Source organism: Aspergillus tanneri (genome assembly GCF_003426965.1).
Source record: "Aspergillus tanneri strain NIH1004 chromosome Unknown AapTan_2_pilon_pilon_pilon, whole genome shotgun sequence".
In the NCBI taxonomy this organism is placed as follows: domain Eukaryota; kingdom Fungi; phylum Ascomycota; class Eurotiomycetes; order Eurotiales; family Aspergillaceae; genus Aspergillus; species Aspergillus tanneri.
The window spans coordinates 574,601-595,679 of record NW_022984629.1 but is presented as its reverse complement, the minus strand read 5'-3'; the positions used below and the strand labels follow the sequence as shown (position 1 = coordinate 595,679).

The window sequence follows — 21,079 nt, the reverse complement described above, 5'->3', positions numbered from 1 at the left end:
GTAAGGCTTTGGAGCTTAAGTTACTAGATGCAGTTGGCACAAGACAACGGCTCTTGGCCTTCAGGCGACATTTTTAGATAAATATGGACACGTTAGCAGCCTAGAAGTGGGATTAAAAACGAGAAGTCTTTGTCTCCTCGCTTCCGATAACAAGGCAGAATCATGTTGTTGACGCTTTAAGGGAAGGTAAAGGCCAATCAAGCCTGTCATATTAAAGATGTTGTATTATCTACACTTTTTTAACTTCACACTTCCTATTTCTATTCCCCAATCACCTCTTGTTGAATAAACCCCTCTTCCTGCAAAATGTTCCTATATTTCTCCTAAACAAATTTAAGCCATGGATTCCTCCTCACACTGGCATATTAGCACTATATAAATCCTTAAATTCTAGCAGTCCAATACTCAAACTCCTTCCCCCCAAGATTCCGGTATAACTCCCTCCAAAGCACTTTACCTACCTTACCATTCCCAAAGATCGTCTCCCTGTGCGGCCACCGGCCGAAGTTTGTATGCATGTTAGTACAAAGACTCGTTTATATATACATTAAGCTTCTAATCTTAAGGGGAGATATCTATGCTACCATTTAATATACCATACCTTGATAAATTTAAGCATGGTATATTACCACATGATCCTGTATTGTACCTTGAATTCGGGCCTAATTTTACTCTATGATTTCCAAGATTTCACTAACATTCCGACTAAGCTGCCTCTTTTCGGGGAGATGCCCCAGGGGATAATATACTACCGCCAAGTATGTCTAGTTCGGACGATGATTTGGAAGAGGTTTTTAGGCTACAAGATATGGAGAGTAATATTCTTATTAACCTGGTAATCCTTACCAATAATAGGCCCTGGGAGGCTCGAGATCTGCACAAACATCTCCAGCAAGATAATAGCCCTACTATTCCAGGGATATTATGTCTAAATCTTGAACATCCACCCACTCTCAGCGATGCACTTGACCTCCGCTGAGGTCCCACTAAAGGATCAGGCGGCCAGGGTGGTAATATTCAAAAAATTAATTGCCCTTACAGCCAAGGCAACCAAAGGTGTCACTCCTCTCACAGCACCGAAGATAACTTATTATTCTTAAATATTTAGAGCGAGAGTTTTCACCGCGGCATACAGCCAAAACCCCGCAAGCAAAGAAAATAATAACAAGCCTTCCAGCCTTTAAAAAGACCACGAGCTTTATCTGCACCGCCTTTTGAGTAAAACTGGCTTTACTACCGTTTGTTCTCACTTTATGTCTGTGTTAGTTGATAAGCGTGCGTAATTTCTTTCTTGGCTGTTAAAAGTATACTACTACCACATAGTATGTCTGACCCTGTCTTTATAACATGTAATAATGGAGATGTGCGGTCAAACAATTGCTTGATAAAACTGTATTAGGGCTCGCAAACTTGGTATGATTGCAACGATGCCTAAGGAAATTCTAGGAAGGGCATGCCATGGTTAGCTGAAGAGGCGGAACTTTTGCTAAAGCTAAGAAGAGACGAGAGGCTACCATGGTTAGAAGTTACAAATTATTCTCAGACCAATATCCGGTCCGAAGTTCTGGCTCAATTCAAGTATACTGGAGTATAGCCCGTAAAAGGACCAGGACAGAATAGTATTGCACAGGGTCCAGGCTAAAAAGAAGACATATCCAAGAAGCTTATCTTCACAGAACACGGTAGAAATAATACATAGCTGACCAGCTGTTTAAGTATCAGACTCCAGCAGACTGATATCTTTGTAGGGTGTCTGAAGGCCCATTGACACCAGTATATTCTCTAAAGTGGCGGGCGAGCAGGAAGTGAATGTTAGCTTCGACAAGGCTATACAGAGAATTGCTGGGGGTTTCTGGCGAGCCCAAGATAGCAATTCCCTTAGGAGCTTTTATTATCTGTTAGTAGCCAGGGTTATGGATGACCACAATGCCCCGTTCGACCAGAGTATCCAGTACCTCTAGAGCAGGAGCCGCTTTCCACTAGTATGGTGCATACTTGGAATGCGTTTGTCGGAGAGATAAGCGATTTCTGTGACATCACTGCGCCTCAGCCGCAAATGACGACAGGAACCGAACCCAAAGTGACCGCAGACGTACCTACTAGTCTTAACGCTGCATTCGATCTTAGAAGACACCAGTTATCTTTCTTGAAGCCAGAGGCATTTGAAGACTCCCCAGTACCAATAACTACAGACCAGCCAGATCAAATTCAACCATTCAACACGCGTCCAAAAGCACCCCCCCCCCCAAAAAAAAAATCAGCCTCCCTCTATAAAGAAAAAGAACCCAGCACCTTATAACTTTTAGGTGGCAGGGTCTGTCTTCGTTGACTTGGCTTTCTCCTCCATGCTAAATTTAGTGTCAAGATCTTTCCGGAGCGGGACTTCTTTTTGAACAATTACCAGCAGAAAAGCCAGCGCCGCAAAAGCCATAGAAACATACCACACAGTCTTGATCGAATCGACATATACCGATACAACCTGTGCATGTGTGACTGGATCCGTGATGGTATCCATAAAGCTTTTTGTAGCACGTTCATACGCCTTCCCGTCTGCAAGTTCTTCCGCAATGACAGGATTGGTAATCCGGTACAGAAGTGTGTTAAAGCGATTGTTGAAAGCAGCTGTTGGGATAGTGGCACCCCAGATAAGGCCAAAGCTTCTGATGAAGGCCCACGTGGAAGTGGAGAGCGCAGTATCCTCTTCGGTGAGAGATGCTTGGACAGCTGGGAGAAGTACCGGGAGTGCGAGTCCCGTACCTGCAGCGCTAGCGAGTTGGTAGCCAACCCATTGTGCTGTTGTGGCCTGGGCTTTCAGCAATGTCAAGAGCCCAAATCCAATTACCATCAGAGCGAATCCCACGTGCTGAATAGGGCGATAGCGGCCGAGTTTTGATAGCAAGCCGCCGGCGGTAATGGCAGCGGGTATCATGAAGAGTATTGTCGGCAGGAGTTCGACGCCTGCACGGCTGGGTGTAACGCCAAGTACCGCTTGAAAATAGACAGGGAGAAAGTACATGACCGAGATTGCGGAAAGACTGTGGAGGAATGTCAAGCCAAAGGCTGTTCCTGACGTTCGATTGGAGAAGAGGTGAAGTGGCATTGTCGGGTTAACACAATATTTGGAGGCCTCGTAGAATACGAAGAGGCCAAAACCTGCAAAGCCCATAACGAGTGGAACGATGACACGAAACGAGGACCATGGGTATTGGCTCCCCGACCACGACAAAGCTATGAGAATAGAGACCATCGAGAGAACAAAGATGACGTTTCCGAGCCAGTCGATGCGTTTCAGTTGCATCATGTAATTTGATGTGTCGTCTGATTTGACCCTGAGGAATGCGAACAAAGTAACCAATGCTGCTCCACCGATAGGAACATTCAGATAAAACACCCAGCGCCACGATGTGTGTTGAACAATTAGTCCACCGAAGAGAGGGCCCAGTGAGGTCCCGAGAGCTATGAGGCCAAACATGATACCCAAGTATCTTCCTCGTTCTCTGAGTGGGAGTAGATCGCATATAATGATCTCGATGAGGACGTTGATCCCACCAGCGCCAATGCCTTGGATTAGTCGTCCGGCGATCAACATATTGATGTTCCTCGCACCACCACAGAGACCACTTCCTAGGGTAAACGTTGCTGTACTGGTGATCATCGGCCATCGGCGACCATAAATATTAGCGACTTGCCCAAATAACGGTTGAAACGCAGTCCTGCGTTTTACCTGTCAGAAAGCGAAATAGAATGTCTGGTGGTGGGAGAACTGAACGTTCTACGTACTGAGTCAAATAGAATCCATTGACAACCCATATATAGAGATCAGCACCACCAAGGTCCGCGGTGATTGTTGGTAGAGCGGTAGATGTGATTGTTGCCTCCAACGACGTCAACAAACCTGACAAGGCGAGAGCCACGATGATGGCAAAGAATCTGACGGACTTCGATGATGCAGCTGGCTGTATCTCCTTGCCAACTCCTCCCTTGTCACCTTCACCGACTGCTGCCTCTTTTGAGGGGCTTTCACCTGCGTTAGTGGGCGCTGTTTGCTCAAGTTCAGCGTCGGCCCTAGTATGGCCCCCAGCAAGCGCTGTAGTGTCGTCGTTGTCCACCGGGACTGTGGGGACCGTGGCGGCGACGGTTGCGGCTGCATTTGAAGTCATATTTCGTGGGGCAGAGTCCAGATGGCTCAAACAATTCGATTTAGGAAAACCCAAAAGGTTTTGTTCAGATATAGAGTCGTCGTGGACCGAAAACAACAAGCGCTCGATTATTAAAAACTACACGTCACGTGCGCACGTCTTGCGAGAAGGGCAGTTCTCCGTTGCTTGTGTATTTCTTCCGAGATGGCGGAGGCGGAGTCAACCAAGCAGCAGGGGCATGGTAGAGTTCAGCCAGAAAATAAGTAAGTACTTTCTATTCACACATTTAATCATTTGACGAGACATCCTTGTAGATAGAACGCAGATAAGGAACACTTGCCTACTAACCCAATTTACAGGTAGTAGCATCGATAACAAATACCACGGGGGCCTTTCCAAGAAGAGCGGCACCGGTATAGGTCAGGGAGTAATCTGCCGTCCCCTCTTAGTCTCACGCAAGACTTAACCGGAAAACTCCTAGTAGTTAAAATCCTTAGACACTCAGAAAAAAGCTCCCGAATCTCAGACTTAAAAAAAAGACTACGCGTATTCGGGGGCCTTATAGCACGTGCAGGGATTCAGTACCTGTACCTATAATACCTAGCGGTCGTAGCCATTTTACTGCGGAGTAGCACACTTTTTGTAGGTACAGGGGTGTTGAACAAATGAGAAAGGACAAAATGAAAGACACAAATGCCATCACCTAAATTTGATTAATATACTTGTCACAACCCTAATGCGTATTGCAAGCTCGCAAAGAGGTTAGTCCCAGGTTCCGTCCAACGGGTGCTGTTCTTTAAGTCGTATCACCCAGTCCATAACCTTTACAGCCAATCAACGCAACGCTTTTCCTCTTCCGACAAGTTTATGCTACTCAGTAAGCATAGAATGTCACCTTGCTTAAAGTTACCGTGCACTAGCTGTAGGTCCAGAAGCTTGAATGAGGTTAAATATTACGCAGTAAAATGCATGGTGATCTTTATCACCAATCTTCGCGTATACGGTATAGATCTGATGTAGCGGCTGCTGTGTAAGGGGTGTGCGGTGCTACCGCTTAAGTCGCTGTCAAAGCCATGTGCCGAGGGCATATGCAACGTGGCACTGTCGTGGTTGGTGGGTTCGCTGGGTTTTGAGTTGTACCCTGTATCGTGGAAACCTCGTGCCAGCTGCGACGTTGAGTGCGTGGAGGGTGATCCAGTCGCACGAAGACTCTTTGAACTGCTTTCCACGTCTCTCTGAACCGCTGGCAAAGATCGTGATGGACGTGGCTAACCGCTTCCACCGCTACTTTCATGGTTACGAGCTTGCTAGCCAACCACGTACGGACGTATTTCATAATTAGGGCGTGGCATACATCAGATGCCACGGCTGCACTAACCACGGTTATCGACGTACGACATCGCTTACTTCCTTCTACGATCGTCCTCTTGTGGATATGCAGTGGGGTTACAATTTCATAAGTACAATGTATGGCGGGTGGCAGGGCTCATTACTGGAACGAGGGAAGATACTAGTGCATATTATGGAATCATACATACTATGTAGAGTGTATTAGAACTCGATATAAAAAAAAAATATGGCTCCGCCTGTAATTTGCCGCTGTGGCCCACCTTTGCGGCCCGAAGTGGATCGAGCATCGATCGATCTTGGCATTGTGACTGGCCTTGAGCCCTTGATGCACGACAACTGCGGAGTATGGAGCTCGCTTGGCTTGGTGCTCCTCTTGCAATTTCACTCGGTATGGGTGGCCATGGCATTAGTCTGCATAGTATGGCTGTTAGCGTGATGACGACAAGGTGGCAGGGCTGGCTTTTGTATGTAATTGTATTCTGACAGGCGCAGTTGGGAGGGGAGATATTCCTCTGGATTGCGTAGCACGGTTCAGCCTGTTGGCAGTCAGCGCTTTATTTTCTGTAAGCACTTGCATATGCAGTAAGCTTTTGATGTAACCCACCGGAGTCATTTTTACTTTTCAAATTTCAGATGTACCTTAAAATATCCCGAGGAAAGGATGCTGGTGGCTTGGGGCATCTGTCAGAGGAACCAGGTGCCAGGTCACCAAAAGAGAAGCCAGTTTCTTGGGCGGCGGCCGAGGCCAGGTATGAACGGAGTGGCGATACGGGTGAGAAGCGGGCATCAGGGGTACTCGTGGGAGTTGGCAAACCCCGCAACTCCATGACAGCTTGTAGAGAATGTAAAGAGTGTCCGAAAAGGACCCCCCTCCCCCCCACGCTAGAAAACCGTATAGCCACCGTACGTTATGCCCCTTTTAGAATATAGTCAATATAAATACGACCTGAATATGACCTGATATATCAGTATTATGGATCTCCTAGAGCCCATAGGTTTTTAGGTGCCTGAAATGGTACTTTTTCGACTTGATAAATACTAGTGTTTCTATTCTCTGTGCGTATCTATCGGCGGAAGCTATTATTAACGGCGTTAGCACCGTCGAACTGCAAATTTGCACTGAACATCGCTGAGATCTGTTGGTTTTCGCCCTCAAATAGGTATGGTTAAAACTCCATCTTAGTTCACTTGATGTCAGTTACGCGCAAGGAGTTACGCCAAGTCATGTGCAACATGATTCTCACGCACACATCGGAACCTTCGCGGTTGCAAAACGCATTCTACTTGCAACCATCTAAGTTGGACGATCCCTTGCGAAATGACAGATGCTGCGGCTTTGTATTACTTTGTGGATAGTAGCGTACCGCATGGCCGTCTTCCGCATGATGTCTGAGAACTATACTAAGGTCTACCATATTAGAAGCTCTAGTTGGCATTCGTTACGCAAGTCAAGACTATTCGAACATGACTGGCTCAAAGATTCTACCCCCTGTTCTGTGCGCCACTCTAACGGCGACAAGGTAATTCGAAACCATCACCATTGTGTCAAAATGCCAGCCTTGTCTTGAATGTCTACCGGAATTTGGAACACAGCAATCTACTTTCCAGTATACTCTTTTTCAGGTTAACCCTCACCCAGGCCAACATGTTTGGATCACAGGCCTTCTCGAATCTTGCAGAACCTGCATTTCCATGTCAGACAGCGAAAAATCGTGCGGAATCCTGTGCATGTTATCAAAGCCGAGACAGAATTCGGGATATCTTACTTCAGGGGCTTCTCCAACGTCATTTTTATAGAAGATCAGCTTCACATGGTGTTTTCAGCCCGGTTCCAGCGTCACCCTCAAAAACTTCATTTTGTATCATGCCCGCAAGTGATCCATGTCCCTGGTTTCACTCCAGACAATCAGGTGTTACTTCGAATCAAACCCGACGCTATAACGGACCGTATGCCAAAATCAGAATGGGAAAAGCTCTAGAAACATTACAAGATTATCCGAAACAAATGGCTTATTATTTCTGATGAGTAGAGAGAACTTGAGCTTTAGTTATTTACCTTTTTCAAACATCGAAAATATCATCCGGAGAGATCCAGCCTTGAGGGAAAAGCCTGGAACAAATTCTTCGGCTGGACAAGAGCCGTATCAATTGTGGCCGACCATCAGGTTCAAGCCTATTCTCTGTAGACTTAGTGAGCAACTGAAAGTATTCTTTGAGCTCTTCAAGTGTTGGGACCAGATGTCCCCATCCGACTGTATAACCTTCAGGCAGGTTCTTCTCGTCGATGAGGCAACCTATCAAGATATGTCAATAGGTACAGGTTGTATATAATGGACAAGAAGCACACTCCTCGTAGTTACGCACCCGTCCCCTATATCTTTCCTTAGACTTCTTCGATGCTCTACTCGTATCCGTTCAGCATCTTTCTGTCAATGGGCACCCGGATCATAACTTCTTGACGTTAATCCATGATGAGAATTTCATTTCTTCTCATGCCGAGAAGCCTTCAATGCGTCGGAGAGTTTCCCCATATTCAGTGGCTACATGCAAAAGGATTACTACAATAATAAAACAGGGAAGAGCAGGGAAGGAGGCTATCGTTGACGGCATATTAAAGCAGAAAAGATTTCTGAAGTGAATGTCTTCAGGGTGAGGGTATGATATAGTTATACTGCATATTTGGCGTGAAGAACCTTTGTCTAAGTAGTCATTAGTTTAAGTTGGCTCCCTCCACTTAAGAAAGGACCTTGTACTATGATATTGAATTAAGCTCATGACACTAAGGACAAAAATAATCACAAACATGGAAGTCACTCCCGCATTTGCGTTGAGTGCATGGGAAAAACTCGGTGGGTAAAAAACCATGCCCGGAGCGAAACAGGATGTTGTTAGTTCTCAAGATCCCGAAGACTTCGTTCTAAAGCCTTTTGAAGCTGACGTGCTTCAACCCGGCGATGGTGAACCTGGGTTGATTCACCTCCCAATCGGAGTAATTCATCGTCCGTGTAATTGCTAACAATTACTGGGTCAAAGACGCCTGGAAGCTTCGCAAGGATATGTCGCTCGATAACCTGACGGCACACGTTGTCGATAAACGTCTTTATCGCTACCTGAAATGATATTAGTCTTGATGCGTAAAGTTGAGTATATCAGTTGGTCCATACTTTATAATAGGCAGCTAGATCAGTCCTCGCGTCCAGACAGGCCTGCTCAGTCATGTCAACAATTACACGATCCTGCAGAGATGTCACTAGTCTGTGAATCTCAGCGGGTGAGTCACTAATATGGAATTCGCCATTCCAATCCTCGTCGATGGCTTCCTTTATGGAGTCTTTCAGATATTTCTTGGCTCGATCGTGCCGTGCTTTTTGAATATTGTCTGTGTAATAATGGTTGTATGTTATTGGATGCAGTATTTCGTCTTGCCACAGTTTTTCAAACTCCTTATTGGCTTCTCGAATATTGTTGTCCAATGTGGTTGTGACTGATTGCATTAGATTCTGACGGACCTTCAGATCTTTAATAACAAATGCCAATGCAGAGTCTACAAATCGAGATACTAAACCCACAACAGCATGCACGTGTTGGCGGCCGATAACTCCCCACCGTCCTGATTGGGCATGGAATAATTCTGTGAGAAGGACATGGTTATGGTTTCCAGGCAATTCTTGCCCTCTCGTCTGATGGAATATCTGTATGCGTTAGGTGAAGCAAGCTATGGAAAAATAACAGATCTTTACCTGTCTAACCCACGAGGTCATTTGTTCATCTGTCACAGGGATTTGACCTTCCTCCACTTTAACCCTGTCTTCCGGATCATCTGACACTACCTTCCTTTTCTCGCCATGCTGCCTCATATAACTGGCAAACTTCTCATTCTCCATGTGAACAGCTGCACGGAGACGAACAAATAGATCCCCACTAACTTGAAAAAAGGCAGCATTACGACCTCCATAAGCACCTTCCACACCATCCTTTACTAAATTGTGAAAGTCACTGCTGATCTGTGTTAAGTATATGCGGGTTTGGCTCGGAGATGATCGTTCAATTCCAAGGTCAACAAGCTCCTCATTGATCTCGTTTAACAAACGACGCACATCTCGACGGACTTTGGGCAGTTCACGCTCAATGTGACTGTCAAGGAGGTCTTGTAAGAATGATCGAAGATTGTCAACTCCTACACGCGACGGATCAAGGCCTTGGCTTTTCCAAGCTCCAGTTGAGAAGAACTCTGACTCTGCCTTACAGCGTTCCGATAACGTAATTCCTTGTTCTAGTTGCGCTGGCGTCGGGTTCTTGAGGAGGAAGAACCCCAAGTTTAACTTTGGGCCATCTAAATTCTTGGCCAGGCGAGCAACACGGGATTCTGTGCCAGCGTTAATAAGGTCCGGTTTGGTGATAATGCCAACAGTTCGAAGTCCGTCTTTGTCAAAGTGGCGAGCTCTTTGAATAATCCCTTGAGTGTCGATATCACTGCTTGCGGGAACCACAGCCAGTATAATTGTCCGCGAATTTTCAAGGTATAAATCCACTAGATCTCGGACACGACGAACATCTTCCTCATTCTCAGACACAGAAATCAAACCGGGCAGGTCAACAATTGTTAAGTGCAGCCTTGTGTTACCAACCAACTCCAAGCGAAGAACATCTTCTGAAAAGGCAGGTGCATCTGGTTCTGTGTCATAACCACGAACCCCCATCAACTTCGCAGCTTCCTCTATGAGACCTGGAAGGTCTGAGAATTCACGGAGGCTATGCTGGAATGCCCTTAGCCTAAGCCTTTCCTCTTCTCCCCGCGAGACATGAGGCAAAATAGTGGCAGTAGCATGTTGCTCTCCCGGCTCGTGGCGGAGGATGATTTCGGTCGCAAATCTGGTGCAGAGACCATCCTGGCGAGGAAAAGGAATCCCGGTGATACCTTCCAGGACAGAACTTTTCCCTGCTCATTGATCACCACAAACTACTAGCTGTGGTAATGCGACATGGTCACCAACCCCGTTGGCGCGAACACGGTCAATTTGATTGAGTCTTTCAGATGTTCTGGATGTCTGAAGACCAAGTCTGTCTCCAACCCAGTCCAAGTTAAGCGAAGCCCAGTCTTTCTCCGAAGGAGTCTCCATAATAGTCATGGAAATTGGCTGAAAGGATTAAAAAAGATCCACAGGATGCGAAAAACTAGCAATAGAAAACGAGGGAGGGTCAGAAAGAGACCTGGCATTCAGTTACTTAAGCATTTAAGCAACTCAGTCAAATTGACTAGGGCAAGGGGTTAGAGACCACGTCGCATTACTGCATCAAACGCTCGCTGTTTACAGGGAGAAAAACAGAAGACCGGAGACGGGTATGAGCATAATTTATTAACAAGAGATTGCGTTCTAGGCAAGGGAACTTACATTCCAGCACCAGCGAACGATAAAGGTTATCTTGAATAGAAAATATTCTCTATACTGATATAATTAATCTTTGTTATTGGTTTATATTTCCAGGGCTTCCATTACCGTCTTTAGAATACTCTCCACCTATTTCGGCTGCTTTTTGGCAACTTTCCTAAAATTTTTGAGACACCGCTCACCAATAAATAGTAGCATAGCATCATTAATACTAATAGAGCTAGCTGTCAACCTTAAAAGCATTAAAAATTACACGATTCTAACATTAGTACTTCTAAGTCAAAGCCCCCACACTACTATAATAGTCCAGCATTGCTTGTTTGGGAGCAAACAGTAGAAGATTTGACTAACTATTAAGAGTCCTTTTGCTCTGTTACCCATAATTAATACTTTCTGCGAGAGTGAAGAGATCCATCTATATTGAAAAGGAAGGTCTCTTAGGTCTCTTAATTATCTGAATCTATCTGAATCTATCTGGGAGAACTAAATAAAAAAGTGAAAACAAAGGAACAAAGTCGGACCGAGCGGATGCTGAATAATGAGTAATATTGGCCTGGCCTACTTGGTCGACACATTTTAAATCAATTCTAAGTCTTCTGGTGCGTATTGTGCTGAAACTGGCATGTACTAATAAATACAGTATTGTTGAATGTCCTTTTTTACCTAATTTATATTTGTATTTCTGCACTGCTTCCTGAGCAAGATATGTAGCACGATTATTGGTTTTGCAAAAATAAAGAAGGCAACAATTGCTGAGGTAGAAGAGCTGTTAGCACTTCTATTTCCAGGACCTTTCCACTCTTTCATGTTATCCATGCAACCAGTCGTGCTCATGAGTCGGTTTTAAAAATCTTAGCGCTTGTCGAGCGGGGCGAAGATTTTAGTTCAATGGAAAAGTATAAGTATCCTAATCCCATTTTTCAGCAGAATACGCCTATCAACCAGCCCTTGCGGTTTTACCGTTAAATTTTAGGGACTACCATATATAAAATGGCACCAAGACTAGCACCATCAAAATCTAGCTTATCTATGATGCTTTACGGGAAGTGAACCGCTAACCAAGTATCAGATCGCTAATGCTGCTGAATGCAGCCGGCAGTTTTCCAACTCCTCAACAACAAAGATACTTCAATGTCCGCTTCATTGCAAAAGTTGATTCTGTTTGAGAGCTACTTTTCATTCCATCCTCATTCCGTAGACTATTCGGCTATAATGTTCGCGCTTTTGATGTTTGTCCGGTAGTGCATTCGTGGTATCAAACCGGTGTCAGGGTGGAAGAAACGAACAAATCCTTCGTAACATGCTAGATCCATTCCACACTCACAGTTGATATCACCGTGACTTGCTCCAATGCATAGGGCGGCCAACGCCATAAGCTTGCGCTCCTCCTGCTTCTCATCCTGATAATCCAAACTTTGGGCAAGTAGCTCCCAATTATCATGACCACTGGGCTTCTCATCACAAGTGCAACCCCAATAGCATGTTTCCAATTTTGCACTCAGCCGGTCATATAGCATCCCATATGGGTCTGCCAAATCGTTGGATGCTGAATAAAACTGCTGAACCAGCTGCAACAGCTCCATCACTTCCGGGGGATTTCCGAACATTCGACCTCGTACGCTTATGGCCTGGTACCGCTCGAATTGCTTAGAGGCGTTGTATCTCCAGTGCTGCAGGTAGTAGCTCACAGTACCGAGGACGAGATCTACCATATCATAGTCCTCGTCGTCTACTGCTCGTTCAGTGGTCAGTAGGATCATATATGCCGCGTCCACCACCTGTTGATCACTGGTGAGACCCCGGACAAGATTGTTTGTCTCTCCGCCTAGGACATCACGTTCATAGTCCTGAATATCGTTAGGCACAATTTGAACCCATGCAGATATATAGCCGCGAGCCGAGCTAAGGGGTTGTCCACAGAGATGCCGTGTGACAGCTTCCCCGCACCGATCACGCATAGCAGCGTACTGTGTCTCGCGGTTCTTGCTATTGTCAGGTTGGTAGGATATTGGAAGCACATTGTCCAGGCGCTCTACTTCGCGCCTGACCATCTCCTTTACATCTCCGACGATCCCGTCGACGAAGAGCTGATGGACATCGCAAGGAGTATGCTGCCACACCCATTTAGCCGCTAGAACCCATGGCAAGTTTCGATTACGCCAGAGCTCACGATTGGCACCATAGTCAACTATGGTAGCAAGATACAAAAGGAGCACCTCCAGATGGTATCCTGGGCGCCAACGGCCGTCTCGAGTCGACAAGGTCGACCACGAACACCACGTGGCCCAGGCTTCAAGGTCACCACGACGAAAATGACCACCAGGCTCGGTGTGACAACAATCTTTATAGTTACCCAAGACACGTGCTCCAGTGTCGCGTTTCACTACTATGCCTGATGTCGTCAACCCCTCCCAGCCGCCTTCACCCCGACCGAAAAACTTTCGTTGATTGCCGTCATTGGCAGCATTCACGCATTTCGGAATAGTTTTGTTAATCATAAGGTATACTTTTTCGATCTCTTCTTCCTTCAACAATCCAAAATCGGAGAACTGGTCATTTCCCTGGCTGGGCTCAGCATCAGCAGTTTCTGACCTTAGTGCATGCTTTCCCCAAAGTCGTCTCAATCGTTTCAGATTTCTACCTTTCGGGGCATCGGAAATCTTAGACTGTGCAGGCTTGGTTTCGGTGATGATTTTGCCGTCGAATGTAACCCAGCTGCCGTAAATGCAATAGAGCCCCGGGGAAAAATACGCACGTCTTCGTCGATTCCATCTCCCAATACATTGGACTCCGTTGTAGTGTCCGTCGCAAGTTATATAATGTCTAGTTGTGCCAATATCCTTTGAGATGGTATCAGTCCAAGAGTGAATAAAGCCTTTACTAGTGCTCTTTTTCGCTGGTCCCCAGGAGGGTACTCGTTCCCCTAGCCATGGCTCACACAGCTCATCATAAATCTGAGCCACCATGCTATCCAAGGATTCAGGAGAATTAAAATCTTCGCAGTCATTGGTTGCAAGCTGTAGAATTAATGAGTGGTACCGTGATTTGATAGAGGATAAGGCCTGATGAATGTGGAGGACGATCCTAGTCCACGCATATAGTCCAAGTCGAATCAGATAGGTCAATGATGGCCTCATGATTCCTTTAAACTTAAGACAAATAAAATGAAATTTAAATTTGCCACTTTTGTAGCCAAAGACTGGTTGGGGCAATTACCATCCTTCTGCCTTCATGCATATTTGTAGAGCCACATGCAATACACAGTGATGAATGTCAAAGGAGTGTGGACTGGCGTCGGCACGAAGAAACTATGGATGAGCGAATGGTGAGCGAATGGTGAGCGAAGAATGAGGTGATTGTTTACAGAAATATTATGATTCGCCGGGGGTGAGCCCTCTTAAAGCGAAACGGCCGAATGAGGCAGGAGGGAGGTGCTCACAGTTTTTTGCACGATAGGTTTACCTATCTATTCAAGCAGGTCATTACGCTAGCACTATAAGTGATCTTATCCAATAATCTTGGTAGCAGAATAAGAACGAGATAAGAATTGTCGACCATAAAATTAGGCGTATTCGCAATTATCGATCCTTCATTGAATTAGGTCTCTGATTCAACTAAACTAAAACATCTCGCGTCTATAAAGGCGAGGTAAAAAAATGAAGAATTCAAACTAATATAGGAAATATACGATATAACTTTAAAATTTACAGCGGCCTTCCATTTAAGCTAACTACTTGATAATTCTGGTTTGCTAAAGTCTAGGCAATGGGAGTTAAAAATAAAATTTTACAGCTTGTTGGTAAAAGTGACTTTGCTGGCGGCTGTACAAGAAGTGTATTCTATCATTTCATATTTATCCACATACGATTCCTTCTACCCTTATTAAGCTTAGCTTGATAGCCTACTTGTTGGTTCAGTTACCATCCACAGAAGGCTAGTGAGCAAAAAAGAATAAGTAAATAAAAAGAGTTGTTCGCATTACATTCAGGTTGGACTCCATAGTCAAGTGAATGCGGAAAACACACAACAGGTGTTGTCTTTGAACCCCCAAAGACATGACATTACAATATTGTCATTCTAGGTAGCAATCTTCACAGAGAGTGTCAGCGCGGTTGCAGATCGCTCGGTACCTTTTTTTCGTTATAGTGGAAGGTTACTGGGTAGTTATCCAATTGGGAGTTTGTGACCCTTTTTGCACTACGTACAGTCAATATATTTTAATCCCCACGATCTCTTTCAACTACTTTACAACCATCTACCCTTTTCTTTACCGCCATGGCAGTTGTCGTGAAGATCGGCGCGAGGTCGGTTTGCAGTGTTCGTTTGTTCGCGCTGTTTGGTACTTTTGGTAGTGGGGGAGGCAGCCAGGCACGGTAGGTGGCGATATCTATTACACCATCGACTATTATCCTTTTCTTTTCCTCTCCATGCTTAGTGTTTTCGTTGCAGGCATCGAATAGAGTTGATTTAATAGCTTTATTTCTGTTGTGGATATAATATAATCAGTCCGGGTTGGTGGAGAGTCCTCCTTGTGGATTCTACCCCTGAATCCTTTAGTTGAACTTTCAAGAGGGCATCTAGAGCGCCTCAGATAGGAATGTAAGAGACTCAGTTGGTTGAGATGCTGTTTGAGATGCTGTGATTCCCGGTATTTCCACATGTAACATCTACTTCGTAATTAGGTTAGTGGTCTACGCGTAGTTAATCTATAGCCTAAAATCTCTCTAATCGTCTGCTTTAGTAACCCGAGGGTAGCGAATATTATTCTCCGGGGGTGCTGTTACTTCCTGCAGTGCTGGGTATTCTGAATTAAGCTTTATAATCTGTCCTATAATGTTGTACAGTGTGCATAATACCTGTATTTTAGGTATATTATCTGTATTTGCACCTCACCTACCCCACTGTTCTTACTGTGCTAATCAACACCACCGCTAGGTATGCCAGGTCCGTGGGGACCTCTTAATATTATACTATAAGTACCACGGCCCAGATGCTGCCACTAACGAATCCTGCCCGATATAAATACAACACCAGAAACATGCCAACAACGCCTGAAACACAATGCCTGCAGTCCGACCTGTTTTAGGCCCCTTAAAGCGGCTCCCGCAGAGGCACCCCAGACATCGCCAAGCACAGAATCAGAGATGAGACTGGCCCAGAGGTAATACCCGGCGTAAAAATATCATTCCCGGGTAAGATAAGTCACAGGTCTTTCCTGTTTAAAAAGGATTGCATAAGCATAGACGACCAGACCAATTACGATGCTAGTCGCTTTGCAGACTAAGCTTGTTACAGACTAGCCACGCTATAAGGCATTGCCTCAGGCGATCCACTGGGCGACAAACAGAACGTGCTGTTGTCAGCCTGATCGGCTGGCTTCCTGGCATCCGGTCTATTTTATCCAGATATTTTTCTGTCCCAAGAACAAACAATTATTGCACAGTGGCGACGGCGACATAGGTTTACGATGCAGTCATCTACAACACGGACGCCGGCCAGCCGAAAGAGTCGTCAAAGGCAGAGGCGGTGGGCACCTAGAGTGAGAACAGGCTGCGTGACCTGCAAGTACGCGGTTCTGCCCATGCCGGTTGAACAGCTGAACTGACATCAATCAGGATTCGCAGAATAAAATGTGATGAGACTAAGCCAAGGTGCGTGGCATAATGTCTTGCTGACCGCCGAGCAATTCCATTATCCAAAGGGGCCAAGTTGACCACGACGGGTAGTTGCCAGAAATGTCGGTCGACAGGACGGACCTGTGACGGCTATGAACAAACTTGGATCGTGCACGAAGAGCGCTTTTCATCTACTCTGCCACAAATGCCGTCCGCATGGGACTTCCTGTCTGAAGATACGGGTGAGAGAGAGAGCTTCGGCTTCTTCTGCTCGGTCACCACCTCTACGTTGGCTGGATTATTTGACTTCGGCTTCTGGTCTCGTAGGCTCTTACAGATATCGCATCATTACCCGGCGCTTTGGCACTGTATGACTGCTCTTGCCAGCATCCATCGCGAGTATGTCACTGAAAGCACGCCACCGAGTCGACCAAGGATTTGGGAGAATCGAAACATTGGGTTTGCATTAAAACAGTCCAACAGGGCCATTCAATCTCTCATGCAGCTGCTCTCAGAGCAGTGTTTGACTGCTCTGGACAGAATGGTTGTACTGACCACCAATATTCTGTTCACCTGTATGTGCAGTCTACAGGGCCGCCAATGGCAGGCCTTTATGCACATCAACAATGGGTTGAAGTTATTCCATCAGTGGGAACTCGGATCGAAACTCATCAGTCAGCCAGAAGACCGTATCGGAGCCGACATGCTACTATTGGTATTTACCAGGCTCGACTCACAAGTTCGCCCATATCTTCTTTGGCAAACCCCTCCCTTAAACTGGGCGGATAGTCAGATAACTCTGTCGTCGACCAAAGCACCATTTACAACTTTGCTCCAGGCATACGTGTCCTTAGAAGTACTGTTCAACGGGGTAATGCGGTTTTTGCTGTGTCCTGATACCTGGAGTCTGAGTCGGCAATCCGTCGTGTCAGCGGAAAAGCTGACGTATCTGCACCGCCTACATGAGTGGGATGCAAAATTAGCCAACCTCTTAAAAGATCTGTTGGAAAGTGATCATGGCAAAGCTATAGATCTGTTAACAATTCGGCGGAAGTTTACTGGACTTCTTCTTGCCACAAACCTAACTCAATGCGAGTTGGCTCATGATGCTTTCCTCAGCGACTATGTGGCCATAATTGAAGCGGTTAGTCGGGTCCTCGGGGATTTAAAAAGTCTAGTGCTGGGGAGGGACCAGAGCGCCGAGCGGCCGACGCATGCAAACTTTGGCCTAGAGACTGGTATCGTCGAGCCTCTGTTCTGGATCGGGGTCCGATGCCGCGAGCCTAAGATCCGACACCAGGCACTCAGACTTTTGCAGCGGTACCCGCGTCGAGAGGGGATCTGTGAGGGCATGTTAGCCGCCAAGATTGTGGCTAAAGTGATCGAGATTGAAGAGACTGGATGCTCGCAAGTAGCCAAAAAAATGTGTTCAACGAGCCCGTGCACCAGTGGACCGTGGATATGTGAAGCTCATCGTGTCAATACATGCGATGTCATCTTGGCTACAGAACGGCAAGTTCGTGTCGTGATACGAACTGTCGAGGACTGGGCGCTATCCCGTCCGGGTACCGAGTTTGTGACTTCTTGGTGGTGATCTGGGGGCTACCTGGAAAGTGGTTGTACTACTTGCCGAGTGCATAGGCCTAAAAACATGTAAAACAGTAAATGGAAGATTGCACCGCCGTTGGAACAAATAGTAGCACACAGCTAACAACTTGATGGGAGGCATTGTGGCCTCTGACTTGAGAAATAAAGTCCATGTACACTGTCAGCCCAGCATCGGCTAAGTCGCATCAGCTATGTCACATCAGCTAAAATTAGCAGTTCGCAGAACTCATGGACGTCCCAGTTGTCGGAACTTTCTTAGATATGAGGGCCTGAGAATTAATGCTCACTTGCGGCAGAAGTAATGTCAATGGCAACTGAAATGTATCTATTTTCTTTTTTTCTTATATTTTTTCAGCGGGCCTCTGACTCTTCAACGTCTATATCTACCGTTTTCAATATGCCTTTCTGGCTCGTTCGGCTGTCAGAAAGCGAAGTCCTATCTCTTCCAGAGTAGTTGCCGTCTATGTCTCCGCAACTAACTTCATTGCTCATCATCCCTGGTTCATGACCTCCCTGCCATCCATGCATCTCATCCAGTTCATTGTATTCCATTCGTGGTAAGCTATCCTCATGGCCGCCATTCTTCCACCCGGACCTCCTGGTGGAACTCCGCATTTGCCTTCTAGACAGATTATAACGATCCGACCTACTCGTCCCTTTGTTATCGCCGCTCATGGCTGAGACAGCCTTTCGCCCGACGTGGCGGAAAAAAAAGACGGGACTGCCGGCAAAGAACTGGCTATGATACCGGCGCTAATCTCGGCAGATCTGAAAGAGACAGATACGTCAGCAGGCATTCTTGTTGGCGACCTTGATGAAACGGAAAATCTTACGTCCAGAGGAATTCCGGGAACCAGTCATACGTCCTATCAAGGGTATGATTCTTCTTTACACTGACGTCAATCCGCATGGCACTCGCAAAACAAGCGCTAATTCAGTGGTCAGCGTATTTCTCCTCGCTCTTGGCTCTGAAGCCATGTCGCATATCCCAGTACTCACAAGAGGCCGGCAGCAAACACGGCTGATATTCCTAGTTTCTGCGTTGTCCGCATATGGAGACTCCAGACAGCAAATATGGGCAGAACCAGCAGCGATACGTCCGAGATAGTGTTGAGGATGGCGGTGGCCAAGATCATCACCCCCACATTTACGCAATGTCCTTTGACGTCAGGGTGCCAGATTTTTTTCTCGAGGGACGCAGGCAAGGATTTCGAGAAGGGTATCGGCGAAATAGAAGGCGGCGTTCAGCCACAGAAGTACATGGATAAACATGTACATCCAGCTCTTTTTAGTCGGGGCGAACACGCGGAGGTATAGCAGTAGGATACTTAGTTTTGTGATAAAGATTAACGGACCGTACATGATTTGCGATGCATTGGCAAGCTACGTAAGAAGTTTAGTTGCGCATCAGCACTATCCACTATATTCTCCTCTTGAATACCCCTACCTGTGCATATTTCACGAGGTCGTCATCAGCAATCTCCGTTTGGTGAACGCCGCTCCCCACTTTATCGGCTTCGAAGGCGATGGCAGCATATCCGATAAACGCAATCTAACAATATCAAACTATTAGTTAACGCTCTCTTTTAATTCCCCTTCCTCTTCCTTTCTATCTCTCTCCGCTGTTCGCGCTAGATGCATATGAATATGGAAGTAGTATGGCTTACCCAAGCGAGAAGACAGGTGTCTAAGGCAAGTTCAAATCAGCGCATTTTCTCTGGTTCCTCAAGAACGCGACACATACAGTCTTCCCAACTCGCAGATCTTCTCAAAAAGAACTTAGTGTACACCCTCATGGCCATCACAAGGGTAGTTGTAGTTAGGCATGCTGACTGGCATACGACGTTCCACGGTCGGAGAGAATTTCGGTAGCTGTAGTCTGGAGGGTCCTGCATGTCTTACTTCGTGAACAGGTTGTCAAGGCAGTAACCTTGTATTGACACGAGCCTCTTTTAATGGCACTCGAAAAGAAAGGAAATGAAAACGCTAAGGAAATGAAAGAAGTAGTTAGAGGCAAAGGGTCTGCGCGTATGCGTGTCCGGGGATAAGAGTGAATGAGAGAGTGAATCAGTGAGAGTCTGGACAAGAACTAAAATCGAGAATCAAAGTAGATCAAGACCACTCATGCCGATGGCCATTGTCGCCATGCTCTGAAGTAATACCTAAAGTACTACTAAGACAACTTGCCATACGTTGGAAGAGTTTGCAGTAAGCCGGGGTGGGTTGCATTGCAGAGGATTAGGCCAGCCAATCCATAGTACATCGAGATTCTACGCCGAGAAAACTGAACGTGCAGGGGTACCCTGAAGGTGTATATTCCAGAGTAGTTTCGATAAAAGCCAGACTGCCTAGATACATTGTAACTACCGAGGATCTGTGAGAAGGAACTTAGTGTTTTCAGTGATGCCATGTATAGTTTGTCCTTGGTCCCGCAGGATGGGGCGGTTAGAGCTCGGTTTACCGCGGAGTTGTTAGACTGGACAAAAGTACTTTCTAGATCAATTTGTTCTTAGCTTTTCTTCGACCCACTACGCTAGGCTCTTTACCCTTGATATACCTCGTGAGGTATATTACCCCCTTTATAATTTTGCCCTTATAGAAATGATATGCCATAGTTTGTAATCTTCGACAAATTCACTTAATCTGTGTAAGTTCCACACTTGAGTTGTTGGCAAAGCCTAGCAAGTGCTATAGTCGATATAAAAAAACACTTAGGCCACACCGAGGTCAAGTTAGACCCCATAGAGCCGTGTCCCGAATCCCGCGCAGCATAGCCCACCATCGAGGGCCTTCCAGGTGGAACCAGTACGTCCTGAGCCCCACTCGGAAGGATTGATAACCCTCCCAAGCTTTTCGCGCTAAGCTTTATAGTGGCTGTAGATCTTTGCGAAATGTTACACTCTCCATCTGGGCCCCCTTTTTTTTTTTTTTTTTTTTTATTTGTTTTCATGATAGTGTTGGAAGGAGGCGGACACCG

The 21,079-nt window shown here is 46.1% G+C and overlaps 6 protein-coding genes across 6 annotated transcripts; 1 reads left to right on the top strand and 5 right to left on the bottom strand.

The window, feature by feature from the left end:
• Positions 1–2,302: 2,302 nt before the first annotated feature.
• ATNIH1004_000177 (MDR family MFS transporter) lies at positions 2,303–4,160 on the bottom strand (the record flags this gene model as incomplete). Its single annotated transcript, XM_033564900.1, has 2 exons — positions 2,303–3,713; positions 3,781–4,160. The coding sequence occupies 2 exons, from the start codon at positions 4,158–4,160 to the stop codon at positions 2,303–2,305; spliced, it is 1,791 nt and encodes a 596-aa protein (XP_033430657.1).
• A 4,217-nt stretch (positions 4,161–8,377) lies between these two features.
• On the bottom strand, positions 8,378–10,436 carry ATNIH1004_000176 (uncharacterized protein; the record flags this gene model as incomplete). The annotated part of the gene is made up of 4 exons (XM_033564899.1): positions 8,378–8,599; positions 8,654–9,181; positions 9,230–10,361; positions 10,408–10,436. 4 exons carry the CDS (start codon positions 10,434–10,436, stop codon positions 8,378–8,380), a joined length of 1,911 nt encoding a protein of 636 aa, XP_033430656.1.
• A 1,642-nt stretch (positions 10,437–12,078) lies between these two features.
• ATNIH1004_000175 (uncharacterized protein) lies at positions 12,079–13,845 on the bottom strand (the record flags this gene model as incomplete). The annotated part of the gene is made up of 1 exon (XM_033564898.1): positions 12,079–13,845. One exon carries the CDS (start codon positions 13,843–13,845, stop codon positions 12,079–12,081), a length of 1,767 nt encoding a protein of 588 aa, XP_033430655.1.
• Positions 13,846–16,699: 2,854 nt separating this feature from the next.
• ATNIH1004_000174 (uncharacterized protein) lies at positions 16,700–18,088 on the top strand (the record flags this gene model as incomplete). The annotated part of the gene is made up of 1 exon (XM_033564897.1): positions 16,700–18,088. The coding sequence occupies one exon, from the start codon at positions 16,700–16,702 to the stop codon at positions 18,086–18,088; it is 1,389 nt and encodes a 462-aa protein (XP_033430654.1).
• A 685-nt stretch (positions 18,089–18,773) lies between these two features.
• ATNIH1004_000173 (uncharacterized protein) lies at positions 18,774–19,238 on the bottom strand (the record flags this gene model as incomplete). The annotated part of the gene is made up of 3 exons (XM_033564896.1): positions 18,774–18,870; positions 18,936–19,031; positions 19,102–19,238. The coding sequence occupies 3 exons, from the start codon at positions 19,236–19,238 to the stop codon at positions 18,774–18,776; spliced, it is 330 nt and encodes a 109-aa protein (XP_033430653.1).
• Positions 19,239–19,269: 31 nt separating this feature from the next.
• On the bottom strand, positions 19,270–19,904 carry ATNIH1004_000172 (uncharacterized protein; the record flags this gene model as incomplete). The annotated part of the gene is made up of 4 exons (XM_033564895.1): positions 19,270–19,485; positions 19,550–19,654; positions 19,770–19,789; positions 19,847–19,904. 4 exons carry the CDS (start codon positions 19,902–19,904, stop codon positions 19,270–19,272), a joined length of 399 nt encoding a protein of 132 aa, XP_033430652.1.
• Between the last annotated feature and the right edge of the window lie 1,175 nt (positions 19,905–21,079).